Raw genomic sequence first — 26,409 nt, 5'->3', positions numbered from 1 at the left:
CATTGTTTACCGTGACTTTCTATGAGTAATCCTCTATCTAGGTTGTGGTGAGATTACGGGGACAGGACGTGACTGTGGGTGAGTGTGGTTAGACTGAATGAAGCGGAAAATCAGGGGGAAAAAGGGCCTGTTCTAAGTCTTACATCTCTGTGAAGAACCAAACACCTGTGGTACCATCACTGGAGGGGAGAGGAAGCACACACACAAAAAAAGGTTTGGATGACAACACGATCTTCTTAGCACCAAGTTAGCATGTGTAATAACATCAAAAGAGCCTTTTATTTTATTATACATAAAGCAGAAACAGGCGACAGTTCTTTGTCCACTTCCATTAACTAAATGAAATATGACTCCCGAGTGCTGCACCACAGGCATCTCGTGTTTCTGTTTACCTGCTTTTGTAGAAACACGAGTTGGCCGCATTAAAAATGATTCATGGCATTTATGTAACGCTGTCTGGCAGAACCTTGTTCTTTGTTTGTTGTTGTGTCGCGGCTCGGGACCATACAGGCTCTTTTCAGATGGAAATCCCCATATAAAAACATCGCTGATTTATGTGTGTTTTATGAATGGCAGCATTCCGGCGTGGAGTCTTTCTTTGTATGATTTCACCCGGTGACACTGTTTGAGATGTCGACTTTATTATTATGTTGCGCGTGTGTGTTCGTGCATACCTGCGCAAGCTGGGGTCCATTTGGGCTTCATCCTGGATGAGTTCTGCCTCGCTCTGAGCGATCCTCATGGCCAACTCTCTGTCCCTCCTCTCCTGCTCCAACATGGCCTGTGTCTGAGTCTCTTCCTCTCGGTCCAATTCCAGCTGCATCTCAAGTTCAGCCTGGAACAACATACATTCCCACAAATCAATAATACACACACACAATCTCAACACCTTTGGCGTTTACCACACCTGTGCCTTCATTCTGTTCCAACTCGATGGAAACACAGAGACACAAGAATTCAAATGGGTGCCGGTGGGGGTGCCGACAGTAATGACCACATATTTGAGCTCAGAGTGTTGAACTGTGGTGTGCCAAAGAATCCGAACGAGGCTGACATTATCCCAGTTTTTAAAAAAAGGCTTTTGGATGCCTGTTTTTTTGGTGTCCTCAAGCAAAAACTTGTTTGTGGGCCAGTTTCACTACACAGATGCTGATTGATTAGCTTCATCTACATTTTGCTGACAAGCAGCCAAGCTAGACCAGCACTAAACCAGGACTTTTGGCATAACCCAGCCTGGACCAACATGGAAATTCAAGACCCAAGCCAGACAGGACATGTTGAAGAACTTGTTCCCTTTCTTAAAATAGCCAATATCGTTTTTTTCACATCCATGAAACATAACATGCTACCAGTGACATTCAGGACAAAAATGTGGATATGCCCATGAGTGCTAGAAGACAGTTTTTTTTTTGCCATTTTCCTGAAAGAGAAAGTCATTTTAAAAGCCTATACCTGCTAAATCCCTGATGTTGCTGACTTTCAGGAGGGTTGTGGAAGCTTTTTGGTTATAACATTTCACTGTCAAATCAACATGATGATGTTTAAGGCAGGCTACAGAATTCCCTCAATCTCCCCATCCAGTGGCGTCTGGTACATTTGAGGGAAGAGAGATTAGAGAGGTGGCCCTGCCCTAGACACACTGTGACCCATCTATTGCACTGTCCACTGAAAGGAAATTAAGCCATTACACTGTTGCTGTGTGCTAAGGTCTGATTAGGCATATAATCGAAGCTGTACTGCAGCCAGCCGGCCTGGGATTCTATGTCTAGACTGTGTTAAATGTAAAAAAAGAAGAAAAAGATTAAAAACAAATAAAATGAAAAGCATGGTTTTAGATGTGTAAGAACAGTCTGGGAGAGAGTCCAGCAGCTTGGTCCAAAAGCATAGGTATAAAACAGAGCAAATGAGTGATAGAAGAGAAAAGCTTTGGAACATTTTCATCAGAGAAAACCTCAGAGAGAAAGAAGAATGATGCAGGCACTATTCTGTGGAAAAAGCAAGGCAGCTGAGGAGTAATGCCCATTTATACAAAGACATATATATAGAGAGAGGGTTACAGCACACACTGGTCATGATAAATCTGAGCTATGAATCAAACTGCAAAAAGCAGGGGAGACGTGGTGGAAAACAGAGTGATATATTATGGCCGAAAATAACAGTGATAAAGATTTTATAAACAATGTGACAACAGTCTTTGTGTGAATTGCAAATGTTTTCTGTTGCAAAGGTATTCAATTTATTCAAGGATTCAAAAACAATTGTATTTTCAGGTGATAGAATAAACATTGATATTTTATTATGATTCTATTCTATTCTGACTGAGGCATTATCTGTTCCATTTTCTGTAAACAAATGTAGATATATTTCTTTTGACAGAAAATGGAACAGATAATGCCTCAGAATAGAATCATAATAAAATAGACAATTTTAATAAAAAAGGTCACAGTAGCAGACTTTTAATAGAAGAAAATATTTAAAAGAAAATACTTCTTAAAAGACTTTATAATAAGGTCTCATTCATTAATATTAGTTCATGCTTTATCTAGCTTTATCTATCTAACAATATTTTTGATTAATCGTAGTTGATTAAAATATAATTGTTCATTCTTATGAGTTCAAAATGCCTTAATATTAACAAATTGAATTATTGTGAAACAATGTTAACATATACAACTTTTCATTTATTGAAATTTAATTTAATTAAATTAACTTACATTATAAATACTGTGGAATAATGTGTATGTTTGTATGTGTGTCTCAAAATAAATCTGAATAAAATGAATTGTAATAGTAAAGGTCACAGTAACAGTTAAAAGAATAGAATAGAATAGAATAGAATAGAATAGAATAGAATAGAATAGAATAGAATAGAATAGAATAGAATAGAATAGAAAGTAGCACAGAAGCTTTTTATAGTGTGCAACAGTTTTCGGTCAGCATGGGCACAAAGCGTCTCTGCAGGGCGATTCAACAGAGGAAGCAGTGCAAGGGAAGTCAGCCAAGCCTCCAAACACAGCATCACCATCGGGAGAGAACCGACATAGAACTTTCACTCCGCAGACGCAGCATAATCCAGCCCCAGGAGGTAGGCAGGGGCTGATGAATAAACCCATAGGCCGCTGTGACAGCTCAATACAGTCATGATTATGCCTGTAGAACAGCCAGTCCCGGTCAGCTCTGAACATGCCAGCGTGAGACGGAGTGGGCATTTGGTTTGCCGAAGGAGACGCAGAGGAGAGGAATCAATACACAGAGGGAGCACGTATACACATACACACCTGCATGACTCGCTCTTCCTCTTCTCTTTTCTTTCTCTCCTCTTCCTCCTGTTTCCTTTTCTGCTCCATCTCGGATTTCCTGATGGAAGAAAGATTGAAAGAGGACTGAGTTAATGTAACACGTTAATGAGTTACTCCGGTCTTCAGGGAATTATTCCTCCTGAATGACCCACAGGAAGGGATTTGAAAACACCCACATGTGGAATCACAATTGTCACACAGAGAAACGTGGACCGCATCTAGTCTTTGTAATGCGAGCGAGGCCCTTCAACAGCAGCTGAAAATGAATAGTGCATGGTGAGCGTTGTTATTAAGCGTTGTTATTGTCATTATCATAACAAAAGACCTATATATTTATATAATCTCACAAACAGAAAACCAAATCTACTGCGATTTTCTTTGTACTATGTTAATCATGGATTCGGGTATTTACATATGCATCCTTGGGAACCCTAAGACCTTGAAAATAGGGAGATTTGAGTGGAATTGGGGGCACAGTAATGATACAATTTCCGTTGAATGTTTAGCAGCTCACAGTAAAGGTGTGTGATTTGCATTACACTGGGCCCGAAAGTCTCAGAGCGCTAGGGAATTTTTTTGCATTTATAATTTGTAATTTACATCTTTAATTACAAATTATATGATTTACATGATTCTTCAAAAAAAAAATCATTCTAATATGCTGATTGGGTGCTTTTGAAACATTTCTGTTTAATACTTTTTGTGGAAACCATGATACATTTTTTTTCAGGATTATTTGATGAAATTAAGCTTTTAGCATAAGTTCTATCAGGAAGACTGCAATGCCACGTCATTCATTCATATTAATAGGTCTGGTCAAACACTGCTTGACACTTGGAGTATATAAGCACTGAACTCTCTGTTTCATGTTCGCAGTTGATGCCGCTGATATTACCCTCCATCATCCCAACCACCACCAGATTGGCCCCTGTCCATCCATAGGAGGAAGGCTCCGCAATCTGCATCCCCAAGGATTCGGACTAAGGACGGGGCTACGCCAAAGAACTTTTCAATACAACTAAACACAAATCATTGTAGCTCGCTACCATCTGTTAATACTTTACGGAATAAATACCATGCAAACTTCACCTGCCCCTCTGATCCCAAATAAATCCACAATTTTCAATGTGGCTTCAGAGTTTTGGACCCCACTTTATATAATTTCAAAATGTATCTGGTAAGTTTGTGTAATGGCGTCTAAAAGTTAGCTTTAAAAGCTTCCACTGAAAGCTTGAAACAAAGGAAATCACAATATATTTTATAAGGAATAGGTTCAATTTTATACTGGCATGGCAGACAGCATTCTTAAAAAGTTCTCCACATAGAAAGTGCAAAGAACTTAAGGCTAATGCAAACTTGTACTGTAGTTGTTAATGCAAGCCGACTGGAGTTGTACAGCTAACATTGGCTCCTATAAATGTACGAGGTAAAAGCAGTACCTTTCAATCAGTAAAACGTGACAGTGATAAATGATCTTCTCCATCTCATGTCCATGGGATTCAGGCTCTTATTATGATTATATACAATATTAGTGTAATATGAAATTATCATTAAAGCTCTTGCAGGGTGTTCTTGTAAGAATGGAGCATCAACTTAGTATATCACCACTACTTATCAAGCTGTGATCTAATCCCATTTACGATACATAAAAACTGGTTTCAAAAGGTTTGAAATTTTTGACCTGTTGCTTAAAGGGGCTATATGTAGAATTCATAAACCCTTGTTATTAGCAACACCGTACACTCCTGCAACACGTAACGTACAAGAAACTGAACATGATTCAAGTTCTTTTTCGTTCTTCGTGTAGAAGTAAAAAGAAATTCACTCTGCTGAGAGTGACGGTTAGATGAATATGTAAAGATGTGCTGTGTGCTTTCATCTCAATAAAAAAATAAACGCAACAAAAATGACAGCAGTGAGAAAGAGGCAATTAAGAAATCTTCTGATCATAGCGCATGTGGATGTGTTTGCACAAGCTCTGCAATTGACCGGCATCATGTCGACAGATGAGGTGATTAAATTACACTGTTATGGTAGTTTGATTATAAGTATATATTTGAGATTATAGACTATACAGATCGGGCTATGTGAGACTATGGTTTGAATTAATTCCTTTTCTTTGCATGACACATTGACTTACAGTATAGAGTACAGTATAGAATCCTGAACATTGTATAAGCATTCATTTCATGTGTTATTGAACGGAAGAGAGGCTCTCAAGAGCACGAGTAAACGTCACAAAAAAAAAACCCCATCCTAAATCATTCACATAAAAATCAGTCTACAGGCTTTCGTAAACAACCTAGGAAGTCAGGAAAGTTCTTGTTTTTTAAGTTTCATTACAAGCTGTTCACATATTGGCAACAAAAAAAAAGCCATTCATACATGAAAATTCTTACATATAGCCCCTTTAAATGAACAGGAATGTTTAAAATCATCCACAATTAAATCCAGATAATAAAGTAATCCAAACGGAAGGGCTCCAGGGTGGACGGGCCACACCAAACATTAAATAACAGAAGTTGCTGTTGTTGCTTCTGTTGGTGTGGAACTAGATATTTTTTTGACAAGATAAACATAGAAACATAGTTTTTTTTCTATAAACATAGAAATATCATCATGACCTGATTCGAGAAATGATGACAGATGCTATCCATGACAGCAGGCTCTGGAGAATGCATAAGAGAGAGCAGGTCAAGCCGAACCCTCCAGTGATGTATTAATCTTTCTGCCAATCCCCTCCTACACCCTTTTTATTCAGCTCCTGTTCTTCTTTCAAATGTACTGGGACTCTGACCTAATGTACGGGTTACTCTGTACGAAACTTGTGACGTGACTCACATGCGGCGGTCTTCTTCCTCCTGTTTGCGTAACTGCTCCTCCTCTTCGTGTCTCTTCCGCTCTCTCTCCATCTCCTCCTGGATGCGCTTGAGTCTCTCCGTCTCCTCCTGCTCCTGTTTTTTCTTCTGCATTGAGGAGAGGAGATGCTCCGAGCGTTTCACCAGGCCCTCATATTCTTGCTCGATCTCCTTGCGGCTCATCACCGTGGACTGAGAGACAAAAAGAGTGTTAAAATTGATTCGATTTGATTTATTTGAGTATATTTTAGTGATATTGTCTGCTTTGCCTCCATATGAAAGAAATTTTATAGGGCAGTGTTTCGGCAGACTCATGATACAAACCGGTAACTTGTCTTTTTGAGCTATTCATTACAAGAACTGGCTCATGAGAGTCATTCTTTTCAGAAATAAGGCAACACTGGTTAAACTGTATGTTTTTGATTCACTAAAAAGAAGGGGCTCTTAAGAGTCACTTGTTCAGACTTCACTGGTTACACTGTATGTTGAACTCAATAGAAAAGACAAACTTATGAGAGCTTCAGTTTTTGATAAGTTTTTGTTTTTGAAAGTGGATGTAAATTTATACTGCCAAGCTCCAAATGGGCAAAACAAGGTAAAAAAAATAAATAAATTCAACAATTCAACAACAGCGATTAACTAAGCACGGCCACAGCTTTTCAAGGGGGGATATTCTATCTATGTCTATCAAAAACAGGCTATGTTCCAAATGGGAGGAATCTGCATTCGAAGGGCACTTTGGAGTGAAAAACAATCATGGCCACCATATTTGAAGGGTCATTCCAAACTGAAGTGCTCAAAACTGTCCACTTCAGAGGGCCGTTCGAAATGAAGGATTTCGAAGGGTACAACTGGTGGACACTTTGCTCCCATGTTTCTTTGTACAGGTTTAATTTGTTTGGCACGAAAAAAATGGCTTTTCTACTGTCAAGCAGCGTAAACAATTGTGCAATGATAGCGCCTCCTTAATTGGCTCGGCAAGGTGACGCAGAAGTGCTTTCCAATGAACAGTGTTTTGGTCCGCTACACCCTTCATCCCTTTGATGTTCTCACTCTAGAGGGTAAACACTTCGAAGGGATTAGGGCATAGGGATGAGCCCTTCAGAATGGAACGCAGGAACAATGTCGTCGAGAGTCAGCTCGCTTGCAGATGATTTTGGAATTAATTACTTAAAAATGCATCATCATCAGGTTATGCTGAAACACAAAATACAACAGTAGAAGACGAGTAAATAGTGAAATTACATAGGGCCAATCTACCCAAGTGTCAAAAAGTCAAACAGTCGATTTGTCATAAATATTGAAAAGAAAGGGAAAAAAGTGTAACAGATGCTTTCTCCATATGCAATCTGGCTAAATAATGTATTTTTTGTATTTAATGGAGAAAACAAATCATGGAAGTTCAATGTCATGAAAAATAACAAGCGCTATTTAGACTATTTCCGATTCAGAGATATTCAGAGATAATACAGAGAGATATTTTGCTTTTGGACAATCATTCAGAAGTTTAGTTGTTCAAGTGGTCCACCAGAGAATCTGATTCAACGCTTGCATTTTGAGATTACTAGCAAACGAAACTCCATTCACTCTCTGCCTGAATACCTAGTATCCGAATTACATAACATAACATGCCATAACATGACTTTTTTTCCTGTAACGAATAAAAAAGGAGGTTTGTATGTCACAAAACAGTTTAGTAAGTTTGACGGACAGTATTACAGATAAAAACAAGACAGAGCAGCATATTCCCTGTTGTTGAATATGGCTACTCAGCACGAGTAGCTGAGTCTGCAGCCATTTTCAAGAAACGGCTATAGATGCATCTTTTTCTTCTACAGTTGACCTATTAATAAGAACACTTTCTATTATTTCGTTTTCTATATATTTAAAATAATAACAATAAAAAATCTTGCTACGTGTACTGTGCTAGACTAACTGGGACTTTTCACATCACTTACATATTGTTGCTCTTTTGTTGGTCCAACTGCTTTATTTCACTTCATTTGTAAGTTGCTTTGGACAAAAGTGTCAGCTAAATGATTAAATGTAAATGCAGTTTGATTGGGTATGTGGGTAGTCAGTCATTTATCTGATGTAAGGTCAATTAGCATGCTATATACCAAGAACAGATCAAAATTTAGGTTATCTACCAAAAATATTCTCACACATGTAATTTGTGCTTGTTTTTAACTAAAAAAACTATGCACTGATGATGCAATAATGGCAAAACTCCATGTGTATTTAAAAATGAAATTTTAACTGACAGAAAGTGTTTCTGTGAATGACCTAAATTTGATCGATTTCTCATTGTTTATTATAAGAAGACTTAGAATATAGTGTGTCAGTCATATATTTTACATTTATGATCTTTTTGCATACTTTTTGAAGCTTGACAGTATAAAACACTATGCACTTTAATTGTATGGAAAACAGAAACTTGGACATTCTCCTTAAATACTTAATAATTTTACTTAGTGATTCTACAAAATAATTTTGTTTATAAAGAAAAAAAGGAAATAATAGGAGGTTGAAACAACATTAGGGTGAGTAAAATATGACAAATGAGGATGGGCCAATTGGTTGCACTCTAGTGGTAGTGGCTTTGCCTCCTGTGCTTCGTTAAAAAAATATGAACAGTTTCGCATTTCAAAGTGTAGAAAGTGGCAGCAACTCAGTGGTAACTCGTCATCTCGACGACAGTGGCAACGCTGGGCCACATGCACCGCAGTTGTATTAATATCCTGCAGATATTCATTAAACCTGGATGTGGATTTTGTGCCATCTGGCAGAGCACCAGAGGAGCGTGGAGGGATACGAGCATTGTGAATGATCATTGTACCGCAGGGGGGCAGGGACTCAATGACAGGGTCCGTCTCACCCCCTAACGCTAGATGAGTTAGCGCTAGCGTTTTGAATGACAGCCATTGACACAATCTGCATTATTAGCCAGGGAGGCCACAGTAATCTCCAGTCCAGATGGTAAGGTAATAGAAGGCATTGCCAATCAAAAGCCAGATGCTAATCAAAAAGTGCTATGCTAATAACAAAGAGGGCTATCACGGGTGCAGAAGTGCACAGCGCATCTCATTTAGAGGGAGGAATGAAGTGTTCAGGTAGAAAAGTTTCAGCTCTTGTACCAGCTATCTATCAGGGAGAGGGCGCAATGTCTCTCGAGCTCCCTGTCAATAATACACTCCGAATCTTGAGTCTGACAGATGAGGTTGGGCTCCACGTAGAGAATACAACAATGCATATACTGCATTCAATCAGCCGCAGCTGAAAGTTCGGGGGAAGGCAAGAAATGAACACTAGAAACGGCATAATGCGGCAAAACCTTGAAAATAGTCTTGACAGCATGTGGCGCGAATGTCAATGATGATCTGCAGACTCAGAAAACTCATTGTCAGACTGTCGAATTGCATACTTTGTATTTATTTACTCTGCTGTGAACGCTAGATTTTCCGCTGAATTAAATGAAGTGTCGGCTATCTTTCTTTTTGTCCCTAGAAAGAGACAACTCGAGAGACTCGAGAGACTCGAAGCTGGCAGACAATTCTAGCCACAGCTTTAGACCGCCTTCATCAGGACATGGAAAAACACACACCTGTTGAATTATGCATGGAAACTGATACACGAACGAAGGCTAAGAAAAGAGCTACACCGCGTAACATCATTGAGCAATGTAAGCTGGAGGAGGTGAAAGGGGGTTTGTTAACCTTGGGCGGTTTTCCAGTGGAAAACCTCACCTTGATCTTGGCAATTAGGGCGTCGGTGGAGGCGGCCAGTTCCTCGACCTGTTTGCTCACTTCCTGTTTACCCTCTTTGAGTCCATTCACAGCCTCGTTGAACTTCTCCATCCTTTTCCTCAAATTTTTCACCTTCACCAGGCCATCAATGCTGCCATGAGAATAGAGACAATGGTGTTACATATTTTGTCCAGTTTATTATTTATTTCAAAAAATATATAATTTTGTACACGTTTAGCATGTTTTTTCACTTCTTTATTAAATTCCATCTCGATATTTTGCGTGCAAATGTCAAATAAGTAAATAAATACAACCTAAGGTGTAATAAAAGTATAGGTAAAATAAGTATTATTTTCACAATATATGAGGTAAAGGTTTTAAGATCTTTTCAAGGTGTAATGCTGGTGTGTGTACATACCGAGTCTTGTGTCTTTTTTTGCACAGCCACATGCGAACCGTCTTCTGAATCTTGATGCAAGCACTGGCCCTGAATCTCATTTTGTTCCTCACTGTGGCAAGTGAGAGAGAGAGGAAGAAGATACTTTCTCATCAACAGCATCAAACTGTAACATTGCAAAGGTGAACGGGAGGGAGTAGGATGCTACTAATTGCTTTTATGAAAGGCAGTTTGCTGGGGTTATGAAGGGTGACGTACATTTAATAACTGACAGTGTGCACCACTGGACCTTCTTCCAGCGACTGCACACCAGCCACTTATTGACCCGTTTTACAAGCTCGGCCAGGTGCTCTGGATCAGACTTCATGATCTGGTCGAACTCTGCAAACTGAGGCAAACACACACACGTTGAGATTTATGTAGCTGCATTCTAGTTTACGAGGTTGAGCACCAGCTTAATGAAACAGGATAGCGGTTTTAACAGTCTTGTATTATTCCAATCCTCATGAGAAATATTGCGAGAAATTATCACCTTCCCGGGGCGGAAGAAAACCCTGGTCAAGCCAAACTTGTAATCGTTCTCGTTGAGGCCCAGCGCTTTAAACAGAGCCTGCAGAAGGAGACAATATAATCAGACAGTGGAACGCATGCTTTATTAAATGACATTTAGAGATCAACAAGAATGGCATTGCGGCTTCGGGCCAGTGCTTACGCTATTACGTTTCAGTGTATGTTTAATTTTTTTTTAATGCCTTGCAAACTTAAACATTTGATTTTTTGTGCTGTTTTATTAACATAATTGTGAGAGTTAGAATCAATTAGAATGATTTGAAAACAATCAAATCAGTAATGCTTTGTAATGTATGTCACTTCGCAGCAAATATTTCCATCACAGTGGACCAAATTTTCCAGCTGTTAGTGAAAATGGTCATTTTAGGGTTGTTTGGGAGGAAAAAACAACATTTAATGAAAAATTCAAATATGCTCCTAATATGTACTTGAATGAAAATCTGTCCTAAAGGCCTGGCAGAGAAAGCAGAAGAAGAAAAAACCTTTTTGTTGAGCCTTGATTATTCTCTAGACATTGCATTACAAGCATGATGCTATAATTAATTTTCAATAATTGCCATCAATCATTAATTGCAGCCTGCTCATATACTGTATTAGTGTGGAATCCAATTTTACATTTTATGATGAAGTAAATACTTTATATTTAACCGCGGGGTGTATGATTAAAATGCAATTTGACTTCCAAATATATCTGTAACTACTGATGACAAACCACCATAATTTACCATGGAAATCAATGAGGGATTACTCTGTGCGTGCTTTGGAAAAAGAATATGAAAGGTCATATAGTCTTTTCTAAAAATAATCCAGCAAGCTATCATCGATCATACTAATCCTAATTACGTACACAAGAATAGCAGATGAATAACAATCAAAATAGAATGAGATGCAATGATAAAGATCAAAATAAACAATAAAGGTTTACTTTGCAAAAGAGTCGAGGATCAAGCCTTGTAAGCTTGTTGGGCATGTACTGCTTGTACATGTTGTAGAGCTCATGAAACGGAGCTCGGGAAGGGAAGCCACCCTGCATCAGGTCCAGCACTGATACCATGCCTGAGAGGAGAGGAGAAATACAGATAATGTAGCCAGTGAAGATACAGGATTTGCTGCATTAAAAGGCTGGAGCTAAAGCATGAACCAAGTGTAAAGGAAGATCCAACATCTTATTCTTAGTAATGTGCAGTCAACCTGTACCTGAACACTGTGAGCTTGCCTTTGTCAACAAAACTCACAGATTGAGCAGTATAAATTAGGACACGAGTACTTAGTTGCTAGTTGGCAAGTAATTGACAACTTGATGAGTCTACATTTACCTAATGTAATGCACAACTAGTCAACAAAGGTATCAAACTAATTGGCTTAACAACATGACAGTGCAACTTCTAGGCTATACTCTTTTTATGTCTCTTGCTTGAAAGTTTATTTCTAAAGCTTTGCTAACATCCTATTAAACACAATAACACAAACCTTCAAAACACTCTTGTGGTAACGCCACCTCAAAAGATAATGAAAAATCAGTGGAGCTCACATTTAATATGGCCACTCCATAGGCAACATCGGGATTTGTTTTAAAAAAAACGAAAGGCACTTCCAACTGATGATTGCTGGGTATTTGTGGTGGGTTTTCTTAAATTGAAATATTTGAAGCATTACCACAAGGGCTGCGAGATTAATTGAAAAGTGAAAAAAATACACCTATATAATCATATACATACCCGAGCACTGCAGTTGAGACAGAATCTGAGCTCCTTCAAACTGGTGGCTCACCATCTTCAGATTAGGCTTCACGCAACGGATGAAACTAGAGCCCTTTACAATGCACATGAGAAGTTATTACATGTGAACAGAGAACAAACAATATTATATGTATAGTCAGCATGACAAGACCATTGGCTAAATGGCCATAGGGTCTGGTCTAGAATGGACCTTTTCTATTTTAATGCTTTCAAATGCAATTTATTCCTGTGATGGCAAAACTGAATTTCAGCAGCCATTACTTCAGTCTTCAGTGTCACATGATTCTCCAGAAACTATTCTAATATGCTGATTTGGTACTTAAGAAACATTTCTCTTTATTCTAAATGTTAAAAACAGTTGTGCTGCTTAAAGTTTTTGTGGAAATGGTGATGCATGTTTTTTCAGGATTCTTTGATAATGAAAATTCAAAAGAATAGCATTTATTTGAAATAGCATATAAATCTTTTGTAACGTTATGCATCTCTTTACTGTTAATTTGAAACAAATTAATGCATCCTTGCTGAATAAATGTAAAAAAACTTTTGAACAGTAGTATGAAAGGGAGAACATAGTAAACATTATTTGTGTTTCCACTATTGGATTTCTACAACTTTCCAAAAAGAGTAAGGAATATGGCAAAAAAATTAAAAAAAATTACACCACAATCGCTTTGACTAGTTTATTTATTATTTAATGCCAGAATAATATAACATTAATTTAACAAAATAAAATATGAAATGTTTGCTAGATTTACTTTTTTTGCAACATCGCAGTCTGTGAAAAAATCCATACAGCATATTCTGGCCAACTTAGACAGGTAGATACAGTCATGCGAAGTAAACAACCACATTATTTTATTTTTTTTTGCTTTAATGTTTCATTTACCGGTGCCATAAATCAGCAACTGTCATTTTGCATTTTTTGCTGTGCCGCCTGGTTTGCGGCATGCATTAGACACACTCAGTAATAATCAAAACAAGTGGCTAACATTTTTAAAATAACAAATGAATAACATTAAACTCATTACTCACTGTACTGCGAAGCTTTTCCAGTAGAAGATTCAGTTGGGTCTATGAAATTTGATCAGAAAAGAAATGTGAGAGTGAATCCTGTAAATTTTAATCAAGAGCATCTTTTTTTGTAAAAATAAAAATTATTTTAAACACACAGTTGTACTGCCATGCAAATGGTATTACACATTTTGACACATACAGGAAGTAAAAGACATGCATTATACTGGTGATTGGTCCAATTACAAAGATCTTTTATCTTATCATGATGGTGACATAAATTACGTGGTGATGTGCTTACAGTGAGAGCTCCCTAACAGTATGAATTCCGTGTGTGTGATTTCTTCAGCAATGACATGAGAAAAAACTACAGCAGAGACTAAAAATGTGGCAGCCACGTTCACACAAAGGCATGGAAATGGACCAAGTGGGTGAAGGAGAAGGGTGGGAGAAACTTAAGATCAACATTTGTTTATGAGGTTGCAGGTTACCCTGTGGTGCTGGCACTGAATATTTCAGCCAGGCTTACCCTACAGAAGCTTCAGTTTTTTTCTCTCTTTCTACATTTATTTCAGCACCAGAACTTTTCACAGGGAAAGGTTGAAGAAACAGGAGAAGGTCTAAGAAAGGAGGATTGAGAAAGGGCAAAAGTTAGAAGGAAAGGAATTAGATCACCAGGTAAAAGATCAATTGTCTCTCACAAAAGCTTTTAAAACCTACAACTATCAAGAAGAAGAACAAAAATAAAACGTATAGCCCCGTAAAACAAAATCTACAGCGGTCCAAATACAAAGCCTTGAGGAACTCCTGATCTGAGGAAAGCCTGTAGTCTTGAGGGCTTAATTTTTTTTTGTCATTTCTTAAGACTTATTAATGCCTTTGACAATGTGTGTTTTCTGGCTATCAGGAGAATATAAGCTAAAGGGTAGATTCACCTTGAATTTGTTTCCCACACTGATAAAGCTGAGTTTGCCAGCCTTCTGCTTTGAGTCCTTGGAATTGGAGTTGTTCTCAAAGAGATCCCGCACAAACTTGTCCTTCGACTCACACACCAGGCTCTCCAAAGACATGTGGAGGGCGTCATTATTCTTCTCCACAAACTGGGTCTGCTCACACACATACACAAAACCCACAAGGCATAGAAATAAACACAAAGTCAGCCACACACACAAAAAAACAACTTTACCAAAGGGATTCCCCCAAGTACCCAATTGTTTTTACAGTGTGTAAACAACACAATGGTTTCTATACATACAGTGCCCTCCACAATTATTGAACCCCCTGGTAAATATGATCAAAATGGGCTGTAAAAAATAAATCTGCATCGATTATCCTTGTGATCTTTCATTCAAAAAATGCGCAAAATTCTAACCTTTCATTGAAGTAAAAGAATTGAAAGTGGGGGGAAAATCACATTATGAAATAAATGTTTTTCTCCAAAACACGTTGGCCACAATTATTGAAACCCTTTTATTAAATACTTTTTGCAATCTCCTTTTGCCAAGATAACAGCTCTGAGTCTTCTCCTATAATGCCTGATGAGTTTGGAGAATAACTGACAAGAGATCAGAGACCATTCCTCCACACAGAATCTCTCCAGATCCTTCAGATTCCCAGATCCATGTTGGTGCTTCTTCTCTTCAGTTCAGCCCACTCATCAGGTCAGGGGACTGAGACGGTCATGGCAGAAGCTTCATTTTGTGCTCCACAACAAATTTTTGTTTTGATTTTGATGTTTGTTTTGGATCGTTGTCCTGATGGAAGATCCAACCACGGCCCATTATAAGATTTCTAGCAGAAGGCGTCAGGTTTTGATTTTTTATCTGTTGATATTTGATAGAATCCACAATGCCATGTATCTGAACAAGAAGTCCAGGACCTCCAGCAGAAAAATATGCCCACAACATTAAAGATCCAATGGTATATTAAATTGTACACATGGGGTACTTTTTATCCTTGTGTTCACCAAACCCATCTAGTGTGTTTGCTGCCAAAAAGCTCTGTTTTAGTCTCATCTGACCACAGAACCCTGTGTTGTTTGAAGATCCAGTCGTGTCTGACAATTAAATTTGCTGGAATTTGTTTTTGGATGAGCGAGGAGGTTTTTTTTTTAAACCCTCCCAAACAACATGTGGGGATGTAGGGGTTGTTTGATAATTTTTTTTTTAGGCTTTCTGACCCTAAGACTCAACTAATCTCTGCAATTCTCCATCTGTGATCCTTGGAGAGTCTTTGGCCACTCAAACTTTCATACTCGCCGTGCATTAAGACAGTATAGACACACGTCCTTTTCCTGGCAGATTCATAACATCTTTAGTTGGTTATAACTTCTTAATTATTGCCCTGATGGTCAAAATGGGGATTTTCAATTCTTTAGCTATTGTCTTACAGCCACTTTCTAGTTTGTGATGCTCAACAATCTTTTGCTACGCATCAGAACTGTATTCTGTGGTTTTACTCATTGTGATGGATGATTAAGGGGATTTGGCCTTTGTGTTTCCTCATATTTAAACTCCTGTGAAACACGAAGTCATAGCTGGACAGTTTCATGTTCCTAGTCACCCTGGTGTACTAAAAAAGGTAAATATTAATGGGAATATACTTCAGAGATATTTTACTCGTAAAAAATTCTAGGGGTTTCAATAATTGTGGCCAACATGTTTTGGAGAAAAACATTTATTTCATAATGTGATTTCCCCCCACTTTCAATTCTTTTACTTCAATGAAAGGTTAGAATTTTGCACATTTTTTGAATGAAAGATCACAAGGATAATCGATGCAGATTTATTTTTTACAGCCAATTTGGATCATATTTACCAGGGGGTTCAATAATTGTGGAGGGCACTGTAAAAGAATTCAGAATGAACTGAGTGAATTGGGAACTTACAGTCTCATAGCACACGGCACCAGCGAAATGTCTTACGATGAAACCTTCATCATCTCTCAAATTCCTGTGGACTGTAAGCTTTGACTTCCTAGGCACCTGAAAAAACAGCCCACAGAGAATCCATCTTTGCATCTGTATGGTTATGATTTCCTTCATTTTTGGGTCTTGACATTGATGGAAGGTCAGGGTGAATCACATAAAAACTAGAAATGCCCAGGTCATATATAAATCCCATATATCAAAATAAATAAAATAACAAATAATATTTTACATGAAGAAAATGGAGTCTAATTGCATCATGATGCTAATATGCATCATGACATATTTTTAATAAACATATGCACATTAATTACTCCAAAAGCTCTGTAGCCTAATATAATGGCAAAAAAGTATATGTATATTTGTAGTTTTTATTTACTTTATTAAACTAAAAAAACAAACTAAAAAAGTACAAAAAGGCCTGTTTGCTGGAATAAGTCATGTAGAAATATACAGTAAGATGAGGGATGATGTTTCCCTTAAGAACAGTGTGAATTTTTAATTCATTAAAAAATGTCATTATGTTAGCCAATAATGATGCTTCATCCAATATATTGTTAAGGTAAATAAACAATAATAGCTCATTGAATTATTTTAACACAAAATTGAAAATCATGAAAAAGGGCGATCTTTTCCCACTATAGTAAGACTCCCTACCTAGGTCATAATATGTAAATAAATTATATATTATGATTTCTTTTTCTAAAGGCGTAAATAATTTGAAATACTAAATCAAAAATTCTAAGGTAATATATGCATTTTGACCATTAAGTTGAACAATGCCAAATCAAATGAATCCCCAAAAAAGAGATACATCGGAATTGCACAATATAATTTTACAGATACGGTCTATTATTTTCAATTATCCAGCAGGTTATGATGAAAAATGAGGATGTTTGAAATATATATAAAAAATTATTAAACCTAGGGTCTAACTTTAACTTTTCACTTCAAATCAAAACACAATACATACATTAACAATACAAATCTAAATGAATTATTCAAATTCTTCAGATGTAATAGATTTTAAATATTGATGTTCAAGATTAATAAGAGAATCGCTATTAAATAAACATGCTGAGATGAGATTCAGTGACAGCTACAGTCAAAAGGAAAATTAAAAGGTGGGGGGGCATCTTACTCCATCTTCCACTACATATTAGGCTACTATTTTTAACAATATTTTAAGATAACTTCAGAATGACACTGAAGGCCCAGTCAAAATGCAGGAAGTGAAAATTGATTTGGTGTTCAGAACTAAGTATATTTTATTTATTAATAATTTTTTTATTACTGAGATGCTGTAGAACACTATCCTGCAGACTTTCCAGCTTTTCTTTGCTATATATAGACTTGGCTATTGAAAAGAACCAAACCATAGCTTACAGTGAGACGGAAGTGAACCTTGTGCTTGCTGTGAACGGTCTCTGCAAAGTGCTGATCACTGGGCTGGGGAAGACGGTTCTCCTCATCCAGAATATCCAAGATACCCACCAGCTTTGCCTCAACCAGATCTGCAAAGCCAAGTCACAAGTTCAGGACTGACGACAGAAAGTTTCATGCGAACGAAAACGAGGTGAATAGTGATTTAATATATTCAATCTCCCAGCAGAAGGTATTATACAAAATGAAGTAGAACTCAGCAAGTTTAATGGACGAATGCAAAGTCGGGGGGCACACATGGACCTTTTTGATAATCAGTGTGAAGGCATACGTCGTATGCATAATTCATCTGAGACGTGCACAGGTGAGAGAGGTGCGGATGCAAGCGCAGTCATGTATTTGCATGAGCAGACACCCGAGGATAAATGTGAGGTGATTGATGAGGAGACGTGCAGGGAAAGGAGCGGCGTGTCCATTTGGAAGTCACAAGGACATGTGTTGCATCACTATCAGGAGAATTAGTAAAAGCAGAGCTGATAAATGGAAAGCAAGTCTTTCCCCTCGGAACAGAAGTGACATCTGCGGTGCAGGTGTCGCGTTCCTACTTCTTGCACAGCAGACACCACATCAGAGGAGAGATGTTGTGTCAAGCCACCTGCATACTGTGCAAACTCACACAAGCTGTTGAGTTGTGACAGCTTGGGCAAAAAATACATAGGTGGTTTCTTTTGGCATGCATAGGAAGATCTTTGATAAATCATTTGGGTTAAAATGCAGGTCGACTTAAAAGATAAAAGGTACTGGTTCTGAATCTGATACCTTCAGACAGCAGACTTCGGTCTGGTGATGGTATTTGCATTCAGTGAACCGGGGGAAGATTTCACAGTGTGTCCTGAGTTTGAACTGACTTTCTGTTACTGATGGGTGATTTGGTTCGGACTGCACTGCTCGACAGATCACTTTTAGAGCCGGCATCAAAAAACTAAAACAGTGTGACCTCATCTTATCTAGTAAACCCTCTCCAGTGGGTTCAAGAGTGAGAGAGGTCATTCCCAGGATTCAATCCTGTGTTATCTCAAGCACCCAGCAAGCATTTCTGCTGGAATATTAATCTTCAGCATGATTTGTCAAGAGATTAACGGACATGGCAATGTATACAAATAACTATGTTATCATCATTTGAAGGTCATAATTTGAGAAGAAATTACATTTGCATTGTAACACATTTTGGATTTAGAGACCCTAGCATTTCCGTGTATGGAGGACTTTATATTGCCATGTATGGGCCGTAGTGCATCCAGTAATGATTGAAATGGAGGAAGATCATTATTCAGTGCCGAAGGGACACTCACCTATGCAGTCCTGATTATCAACATAATGAACTTCATTCACTCCCAGGCCTTCTTTCTGATACAGCTCTTGCTCCTGGGAAGGAAGAGGGAAAACAAAAACAAAGTAAATGTGCATTGGTTTTTGCTAAAAGTGAGAAAATGCTTAACTTAATCTGCTGGAACAAGAGCATTTCAAAAGAAGTTAAACTGGAACTGTTAAAACGGAAGAGCAATATGCTTGCAATTGAAAAAAAGATACAGATGAAATAGCTTCATTTGTTAGTTTTAAGGAGGGCATATTTATGAGTCACTGATCGATACAAAAAATCCCAATAACATTCGTGACTCACCTCTTTCAGTATGCGTTCATTAAAAAACTGCTGCAGCTTTTCATTACAGTAGTTGATGCAGAACTGCTCGAAGCTGTTGTGCTCGAAATACTCTGAACAGGAATATTAAAAAAAAGCATTTTATGATTCATGCGCTTGGTATGTCTCTAAAGGCATTTAACAGTTACACTATTACAGAAACACTGTTAGTGAGAAACAATTATCGTTAATCTTACCACATATTCTCAACCTTATTTCTGCATAAGACATGCTAATAGCTAGTGAATCACTACGTCTTCTATATATTCAATCAGTCATATTCCATGCTATGTTTATTTTAAAGTTTAACATTAATGGAATATTTCAAGTCACAGTTAAAGTAGCTAAACTCTATCGACAGACAGCATCTGTTATCGTGGGAAGTAATTCCAGTTTGTATAAAACAAAAAAAAACGGACAGTTATGAACTTAAAATGGAGATACGCAATTCCCATAGATGTCTATTGTATAGCATGCTTACCCAGTAATTAATTACTAGCTACTAATTAACATCTTCAACAGTGTAATAAGATTACTGTACTAATTACTCTCTCTAAAAAGTATTGCATTACTTACAAAACTGCTCTTTTAATTCATTCAAATAAATAATATAAAATTGCATAAATAATTATTGAACTGACCAAAGTATTCATAGAGAGAAGGTTCCATTAAAAACTAAAATTTTAAGATTAGATGTTACATTTTGATGTTAAATCCACTATTGTTTTATATTGAATTTTTCAATAGTCCATAAAGTATTTCATGCAATCACATGAGAAGTAACTGTAATTAAATTACAGAAAAAAACCCTTTACAATAATCCCTTACTTTGTTACTTTGGAAAAGCACTTAAATTAAATACAGTAATTAATTACTTTATAAATATGTTTTATAATGTTTTGACAAATTATTTCGACATCTTAATTTATATTTAACCAAGAATATTTTAAGTGCTTTAAGCTAGTCAAAATAGCTCAGAAAGAACTCTGACATTACATATAGTAGGGTCAATAAGTCTGAGACAACACGGAAAATCAGGGAATCACAATCTAACTTAAACATGAAAATAAAGGAGTAAAAAAATAAATAAATTTTTTTTAACAAAAAATCTTTGAAACATAAAACGAACAAGAAATATTTAAGATTCTGCACTACTTCAGTTCCCAATCAAAATTAATAATACCAGATGTTTCGCAAGAGCTCACTGTATTGAAGACTAGGTTGTCTCATTTCTCAGATGCATAATTTCTTAGGTTGACAAGTTTGAAAATTGAAGAGCCACTGAGATTCAGTGTTAGACAATGTGACCCGTCCATTGCGGCTATCTCACAAGCTCACCAAAGCCAGCGATGTCCAGCACGCCGATGAAGTTGGAGGACGTATCAAAGGGAAAGCACTGGTTGACCCGTTTGACCACATGATCAAAGAGTCGGCTGTAAACGGCTTTGGCGAGAGCATCGCGGGCATTGTTGGCCTGTTCCACCTTCAGAGGCACCCTGGAGAGGAGCAAAGTGGGACAGGAGGAGTCAAAATCTGGGCCAAGGCTTCTGCTAATGTCGCCTCATCAATACATGTCCATTCTGTTTTACTCCGTCCAACTTTGCACTCTTAAGATAGTTGCTGTTTAAGCATTCCAAGCAAAACATGTAAAAACACTTTAGGGGCAAAGCAGAATTCCAACGAGAAATTATTTTGAGTCAAAATTTAATTTATTTTCCTCTCAATTCCATTATGATAGCAGATGCTCAAGGCTGCTAAAAAAATAAATAAAATCACCTCTGTATTACAGTCTAAACACATTATTGTCGGGTCAAATAAAGTCAGAGGACAAACGAATATAATTGAGGTCTTTTTTTGTGTCAGTGAAATTATTTGGTAACAGTATAAGAGAAAAATGTTGTGTTGTGTGTGTGTGTGTGCCTTGTATTTATAGGGACAAAGGTAAATTGGGACAATTTTCTGCTTTTCTGAGTGCTAACGGCGAATTTTTTCTTGTTTCCAAAAATGACAATTACACAAATTCTTAAGACTATGCAAGAAAATATGTTTATAGTATGCAAATAACTGGGTGTAAAAGGCCCAAACTACTTATAATGCAGAAATATATATATTCCAACATCTTTGTTCTTCATCAAATGTATAAAAACCAATTAATTGGTCCTTCAGAAGATTAATTACATAATTAAACTGAAAACTGTACAGGGAAAAGGTTCAATTCAAACATATTTTGCAGTGGATACTTTGATAAATGTATATACGCAATACAAACAGCACTTGAAATCCCGGTGTAGCTTAAAGGGCTCGAAATGCAAGAGCCAAGCGATATTACATGAAAACACAATAAATCTCAATAACACACGCCTGTTAAAGCAAAGCAGCTCATAATCACAAGCCACAGTGGCTCCCCGCAATCCTCAGGAGGTGTAGGGATACCGGCAACTATCTGAAACTTCAGAACTGGATGATAAAAACCTTCTTGCTCTCTTGAAGATGCTGTCCCGCTGTGGGAATACCTGCTGTGTGACTCTTATTGCCTGCACAGTTAATAAAAGCTGGTCTTGGCTCACAATAATCTCTTCGATCTCGAGTCTGCGAGATTGCTTTTCATTAACTCGCTTTTATACTATTAATGTATTCCCTCTGTAGCGTGTGAGTCGAGAGGCTGCTGCACTCTTCCTTCTCAATGTCACCTGCTTTTGTTGCATTTAACAGATTTTTAAAAATCACAATGCGGCTCTGAAATGAAGCTCTGTCAGGCACAAGCTGCTGCCCTCTCCGGTGTCTATCGATGTGAATTGCAAGGGTCACCGTAGCCTTGTTTGAATACAGTCTCCATAATTTTCCATGAAATGCATATTGCATGTGTACGTGGTTGTGCATCTGTTCTCAGTCAAATGAGGAGGGTGAAACCTCCTGTGACTTTGATTCTCATCATACCTAAAAGACCCTAGGCCACTCCCTCAGACAAACATCCATTATTCATGCAGTGCAAACACTCCCAGTCCGGCATCTGTGCTTGGTTAAATATTAATCCACCGAGCGCTGCCCTATCATTCAGACGCCACAGAATATAAAACCCCACCTGGGCAACAGAGAACGGAGCATACGATTCAATCGAGGCAATCAAGTTTTTCCAATTCCTCTCCCCTTTGACAATTGGTGTGTGCAGTAATTGGACTGTGGGTTTTACATGTTGAAAGCTGAGAAGAATTGGGCTTTTGTTTCACAAACTTGCAAACCTGAGTCTTATCTTTGACCATTACGGAGAAGAAGTGGTGTGGAAAAAGCTCATTGATACCTTCAAGGCCTCCTCTCTTATGTAATCCAAAAAAAAAAAACACTTCCGTTTAAATTCAGAAGACTTTCGATGGCAACTAGACTATTACGGCCCCTCAGCCAATTTAGTCTCTGACACATTTGATTAAACTGACCATATCTCTAATGGAAAAGCTCCGATTAGCTATTTTCAGCTCTCCCCTCGTCTGTGAGCGGGCGACCAGAGGATTCATTTAGTTATGTGAATGCAAATGGGGCGAAATGATGAAATGTAATACTAGAAGACGTTTTGCATCGCAGGGAGATTAAGATGTGAGGAGAGTGTGTCAAATACCAAGCAGGGATCTGTGCTGACTTTTGATTTGTCTTTTGATCATCATTTGGATGCAACTACAGATCTAAAACAAAACAAGTTGCCCCCGGGCCACTGGCTGAGCAGATGTTAAGGTAAACATATGGGGTCACTCACTTGATTACTGTGCCTTTGGCGCCCCCTGCAGTGGTGAGCATGACCCTGGTGGTGAGGCTGACTCTCAGGTCGTCCTGGTCCAGGCCGAGCAGCTCAGCACAGTATTCCAGAGTCTGACTGGACTGGTTCTTCAAAATGCAGCCACCTGAGATCAGATGCAAATTCTAATGGTCATCTTAAAACTGTGTCTCATTATGTTTCTTATGCTACGTCTACATAGCACAAAATTCTTAATGTTTTTCAATTTACCGATACATTCGTAGCTGTTAATGACCTGTTCTCTCATTGTCAAATTAGATCAAAATATGTCAGTCAACTACAGACTAAGATAAAAGAAAAATTGTTAATTTGTTTTTTTTTAAATCAGTATATCTTTATTGAAGAAATTCTTCTCTTCTGTGTCAGTCTCCTACGCTGTACACAGAAGAGAAGAAATTCTTCAATAAAGTCTGTTATTTTTGTTTGCTTTTTGCACACAAAAAGTATTCTCGTCGCTTCATAACATTAAGCTTCAACAAGGTGAACAACTGGAGTCACATGGACTATTTTAAAGGAGTCATGACCTGTAATTTTCACTTTTCCACAAGAAAAAAATTATGTTATGATTGCCTAACGATTATACACTGGCCGGGAAGCCGATATTTAAAAGTGAAGCGTTTGTTTACCCCTGGGTTCGTCAACCAGCCCACGTGCACGCGCACTCAAATACGTGATGTTAATTTCTGCGCCGACTTGACGTCAAGTCGGCGCAGGATATACCATATATGGACACCGCAGACCTATAGAGACAGAACGCAACGCGTCATAATCTGAAGACCACGCCCACCAAGGGGGAAAACAAACCAACTGTCTCCATTGACTTTGCATTGCGAGAGGCTGCCTCCTTGTCATTTCTTGCTTCTAACAAAATACAGAATAATGCCTAAAAGCTGCTATGTGACAAGGTGTACAGCAAACAAGCTAAGAAACCCAGAAATAAGTTTTCATAAGCTGTCGACCCCAAAAAAACGAGCGTTTGAGGACATAAAAGTGGATACAGGCTGGAACGAATGGGTAAATTGTGGGATCCTGACACCCAGTATGCACTAAAAATACACTACGTGTGCAGTAAGTTAAACATTTGGTCACTGGTGAGCCAAATATACAAATGTCAGTTTTATATATTATATTTCTGTAAGATAAACTATCCTGTGTTGCCGATTACGGTCTCCTCCAGCGGACGTACGTTAGTTCTCAGAGTAATGACGAGACACGTGACGCTCTGTCTCAACTGCCTGTATCCACTTTTATGTCCTTAAACACTCGTTTTTTGGGGTCGAGAGCTAATAAAAACTTATTTCTGGGTTTTTTAGCTTCTTTGCTGTACACCTTGTCACACAGCAGCTTTTAGTCATTTTTATGTCTTTTGTTAGAAGCAAGGAATGACAAGGAGGCAGCCTCTCGCAATGCAAAGTCAATGGGGACGGTTGGTTTGTTTTCCCCCTGGGTGTGGGCGTGGCCTAAATACGCTCTGTCTCTATGCTGCAGGAAGCCCGCCCTGCCCCTCTCCCCCTCATATTCAGTTGAGCGCTGCCATTACTGAATTCCGATTCGAAGTACGCACTCGACCGTGAAAGATGCAGAAACGTGGTGCACACGTGAGTTGCTCTGTTGTTGACTGCCAGAATCAACATGGAAATGTTTTTTCTCTCCCAAGAACGGACCAAGCTATCAGGGACCAGTGGATTAAATTAATTTTTAATGACGTGGTTCCTACAACCCTTCCCACTGGCTTAGGTGTCTGTGCTAAACATTTTACAAAAATTGCGTTGCAATGATAAGATCTTTATTCACGCGATCAACAGACTGTCTGTCATCTGCTCAGTCAGTGCTCATCATGCTGCAACCTTTCATGTGATGGAATAGATTTAAATATAATGCTTTAAACGATACTTTTCACGATTTGTTAATCTCGTTAGCTGTAATAGTAAAAACGTAGTAAAAGTTTTCGAGAGAGTTCATGTAATACTAGCTATTTCATATGCAAGCATGTCAGCCAATCACAGCAGTGGGCGTTTGCACTGCAGTCTCACAGCAGACACGCCCCTTAAAACAGAGCGTTCAAATCTGAGGCTGAAATCAGGCTTGGAAAAATGGCTTTTATTTATAAATTATGACAATTTTTGATGTAAAAATCATACTAACATTATAAGGGCACCCCAGGCAACATTATAAAATAATAAAACAATCCAGTTCATGACTCCTTTAACAATGTCTTTACTAGCTTTCTGGGGCTTGAAAGTGGTTGTTGCGTTGCGGTCTATGGAGGGGTCAGAAAGATCTCAGATTTCATCAAAAAGATCTTAATTAATAACAGAATTTTAATTTTGGGGTGAACTAAGCCTTTAATAAAAATTTTGACAAAAGTTTACATTTAAAATGTCATTGTGGTGCAACCACAAGTTTCAGGTCGTACTAAAAAAAAACATACATATAATGTTTTTTTGTAGTACAACCTGAACCTTGCCATGTCCTAAAAGGTCAAATGATCTGATATATTAAGAGACCTACTGATTAAGACAAATGGTCATGACAAATGGTCATGAGGGTCTGCAGGAGTCCTCTTTATGAAATCACCATTTTTTTGTTTTGTTTTTGCTGCATAATTGTGCTGCTCCTCATAATAAAAGATTATGCCAAACTACCTAAGTTTTCTTTCATTCTTTTACTGAGTTTTTTTCTCCATTATACACCTTATTCAGAGAAGTGCCATGACAGGTATGAAAGCGAGGCTGTGAAGGATTGACGTTGTGTTAAAAAGCTAAATAAAGCTCCTAGATCACTTATAATTTTCCACAGCCAGAGATGGGAAGTATTTTTAACATGTATTTAAAATACGTATTTGAGTATTTTGTCATTTTTATTTTCCTTTACAAAAATAAATTAAATGTAATTTGTATTAAATAATTTGAGAGACTGTATATGCAGGAACATCTCATGGATGCACTGGGACGCATCCTCAGTGATGTATCTATTTTATTTTGCATATAATAACTT

General features: G+C 37.9%; 1 protein-coding gene across 4 annotated transcripts in view; it reads right to left on the bottom strand.

Annotated features, from left to right (window-relative positions):
* The window catches only part of myo6b (myosin VIb), a 55,241-nt gene that overhangs the window by 10,953 nt on the left and 17,879 nt on the right, over positions 1-26,409 (bottom strand). For 2 of the 4 annotated variants that reach the window (XM_082143201.1, XM_082143202.1), the window contains exons 12-29: positions 23,374-23,518; positions 20,967-21,124; positions 19,611-19,702; positions 19,282-19,354; positions 17,933-18,060; positions 16,508-16,603; positions 14,556-14,726; positions 13,642-13,680; positions 12,589-12,682; positions 11,796-11,926; positions 10,833-10,910; positions 10,559-10,688; positions 10,322-10,412; positions 9,904-10,054; positions 6,141-6,349; positions 3,279-3,357; positions 675-835; positions 144-179 (exon numbers count right to left, since the gene is read on the bottom strand). In XM_082143201.1, coding sequence (XP_081999327.1) covers positions 144-179; positions 675-835; positions 3,279-3,357; positions 6,141-6,349; positions 9,904-10,054; positions 10,322-10,412; positions 10,559-10,688; positions 10,833-10,910; positions 11,796-11,926; positions 12,589-12,682; positions 13,642-13,680; positions 14,556-14,726; positions 16,508-16,603; positions 17,933-18,060; positions 19,282-19,354; positions 19,611-19,702; positions 20,967-21,124; positions 23,374-23,518 — 2,062 coding nt within the window. Of the gene's footprint in view, positions 1-143; positions 180-674; positions 836-3,278; positions 3,358-6,140; positions 6,350-9,903; positions 10,055-10,321; positions 10,413-10,558; positions 10,689-10,832; positions 10,911-11,795; positions 11,927-12,588; positions 12,683-13,641; positions 13,681-14,149; positions 14,241-14,555; positions 14,727-16,507; positions 16,604-17,932; positions 18,061-19,281; positions 19,355-19,610; positions 19,703-20,966; positions 21,125-23,373; positions 23,519-26,409 lie in introns of those variants that run through there. The other 2 variants (XM_082143203.1, XR_014199175.1) reach the window with 2 other exon arrangements.

Source organism: Leuciscus leuciscus (genome assembly GCF_965113295.1).
Source record: "Leuciscus leuciscus genome assembly, chromosome: 17".
Taxonomy (NCBI): domain Eukaryota; kingdom Metazoa; phylum Chordata; class Actinopteri; order Cypriniformes; family Leuciscidae; genus Leuciscus; species Leuciscus leuciscus.
This window is presented reverse-complemented; position numbering and strand designations above follow the sequence as displayed.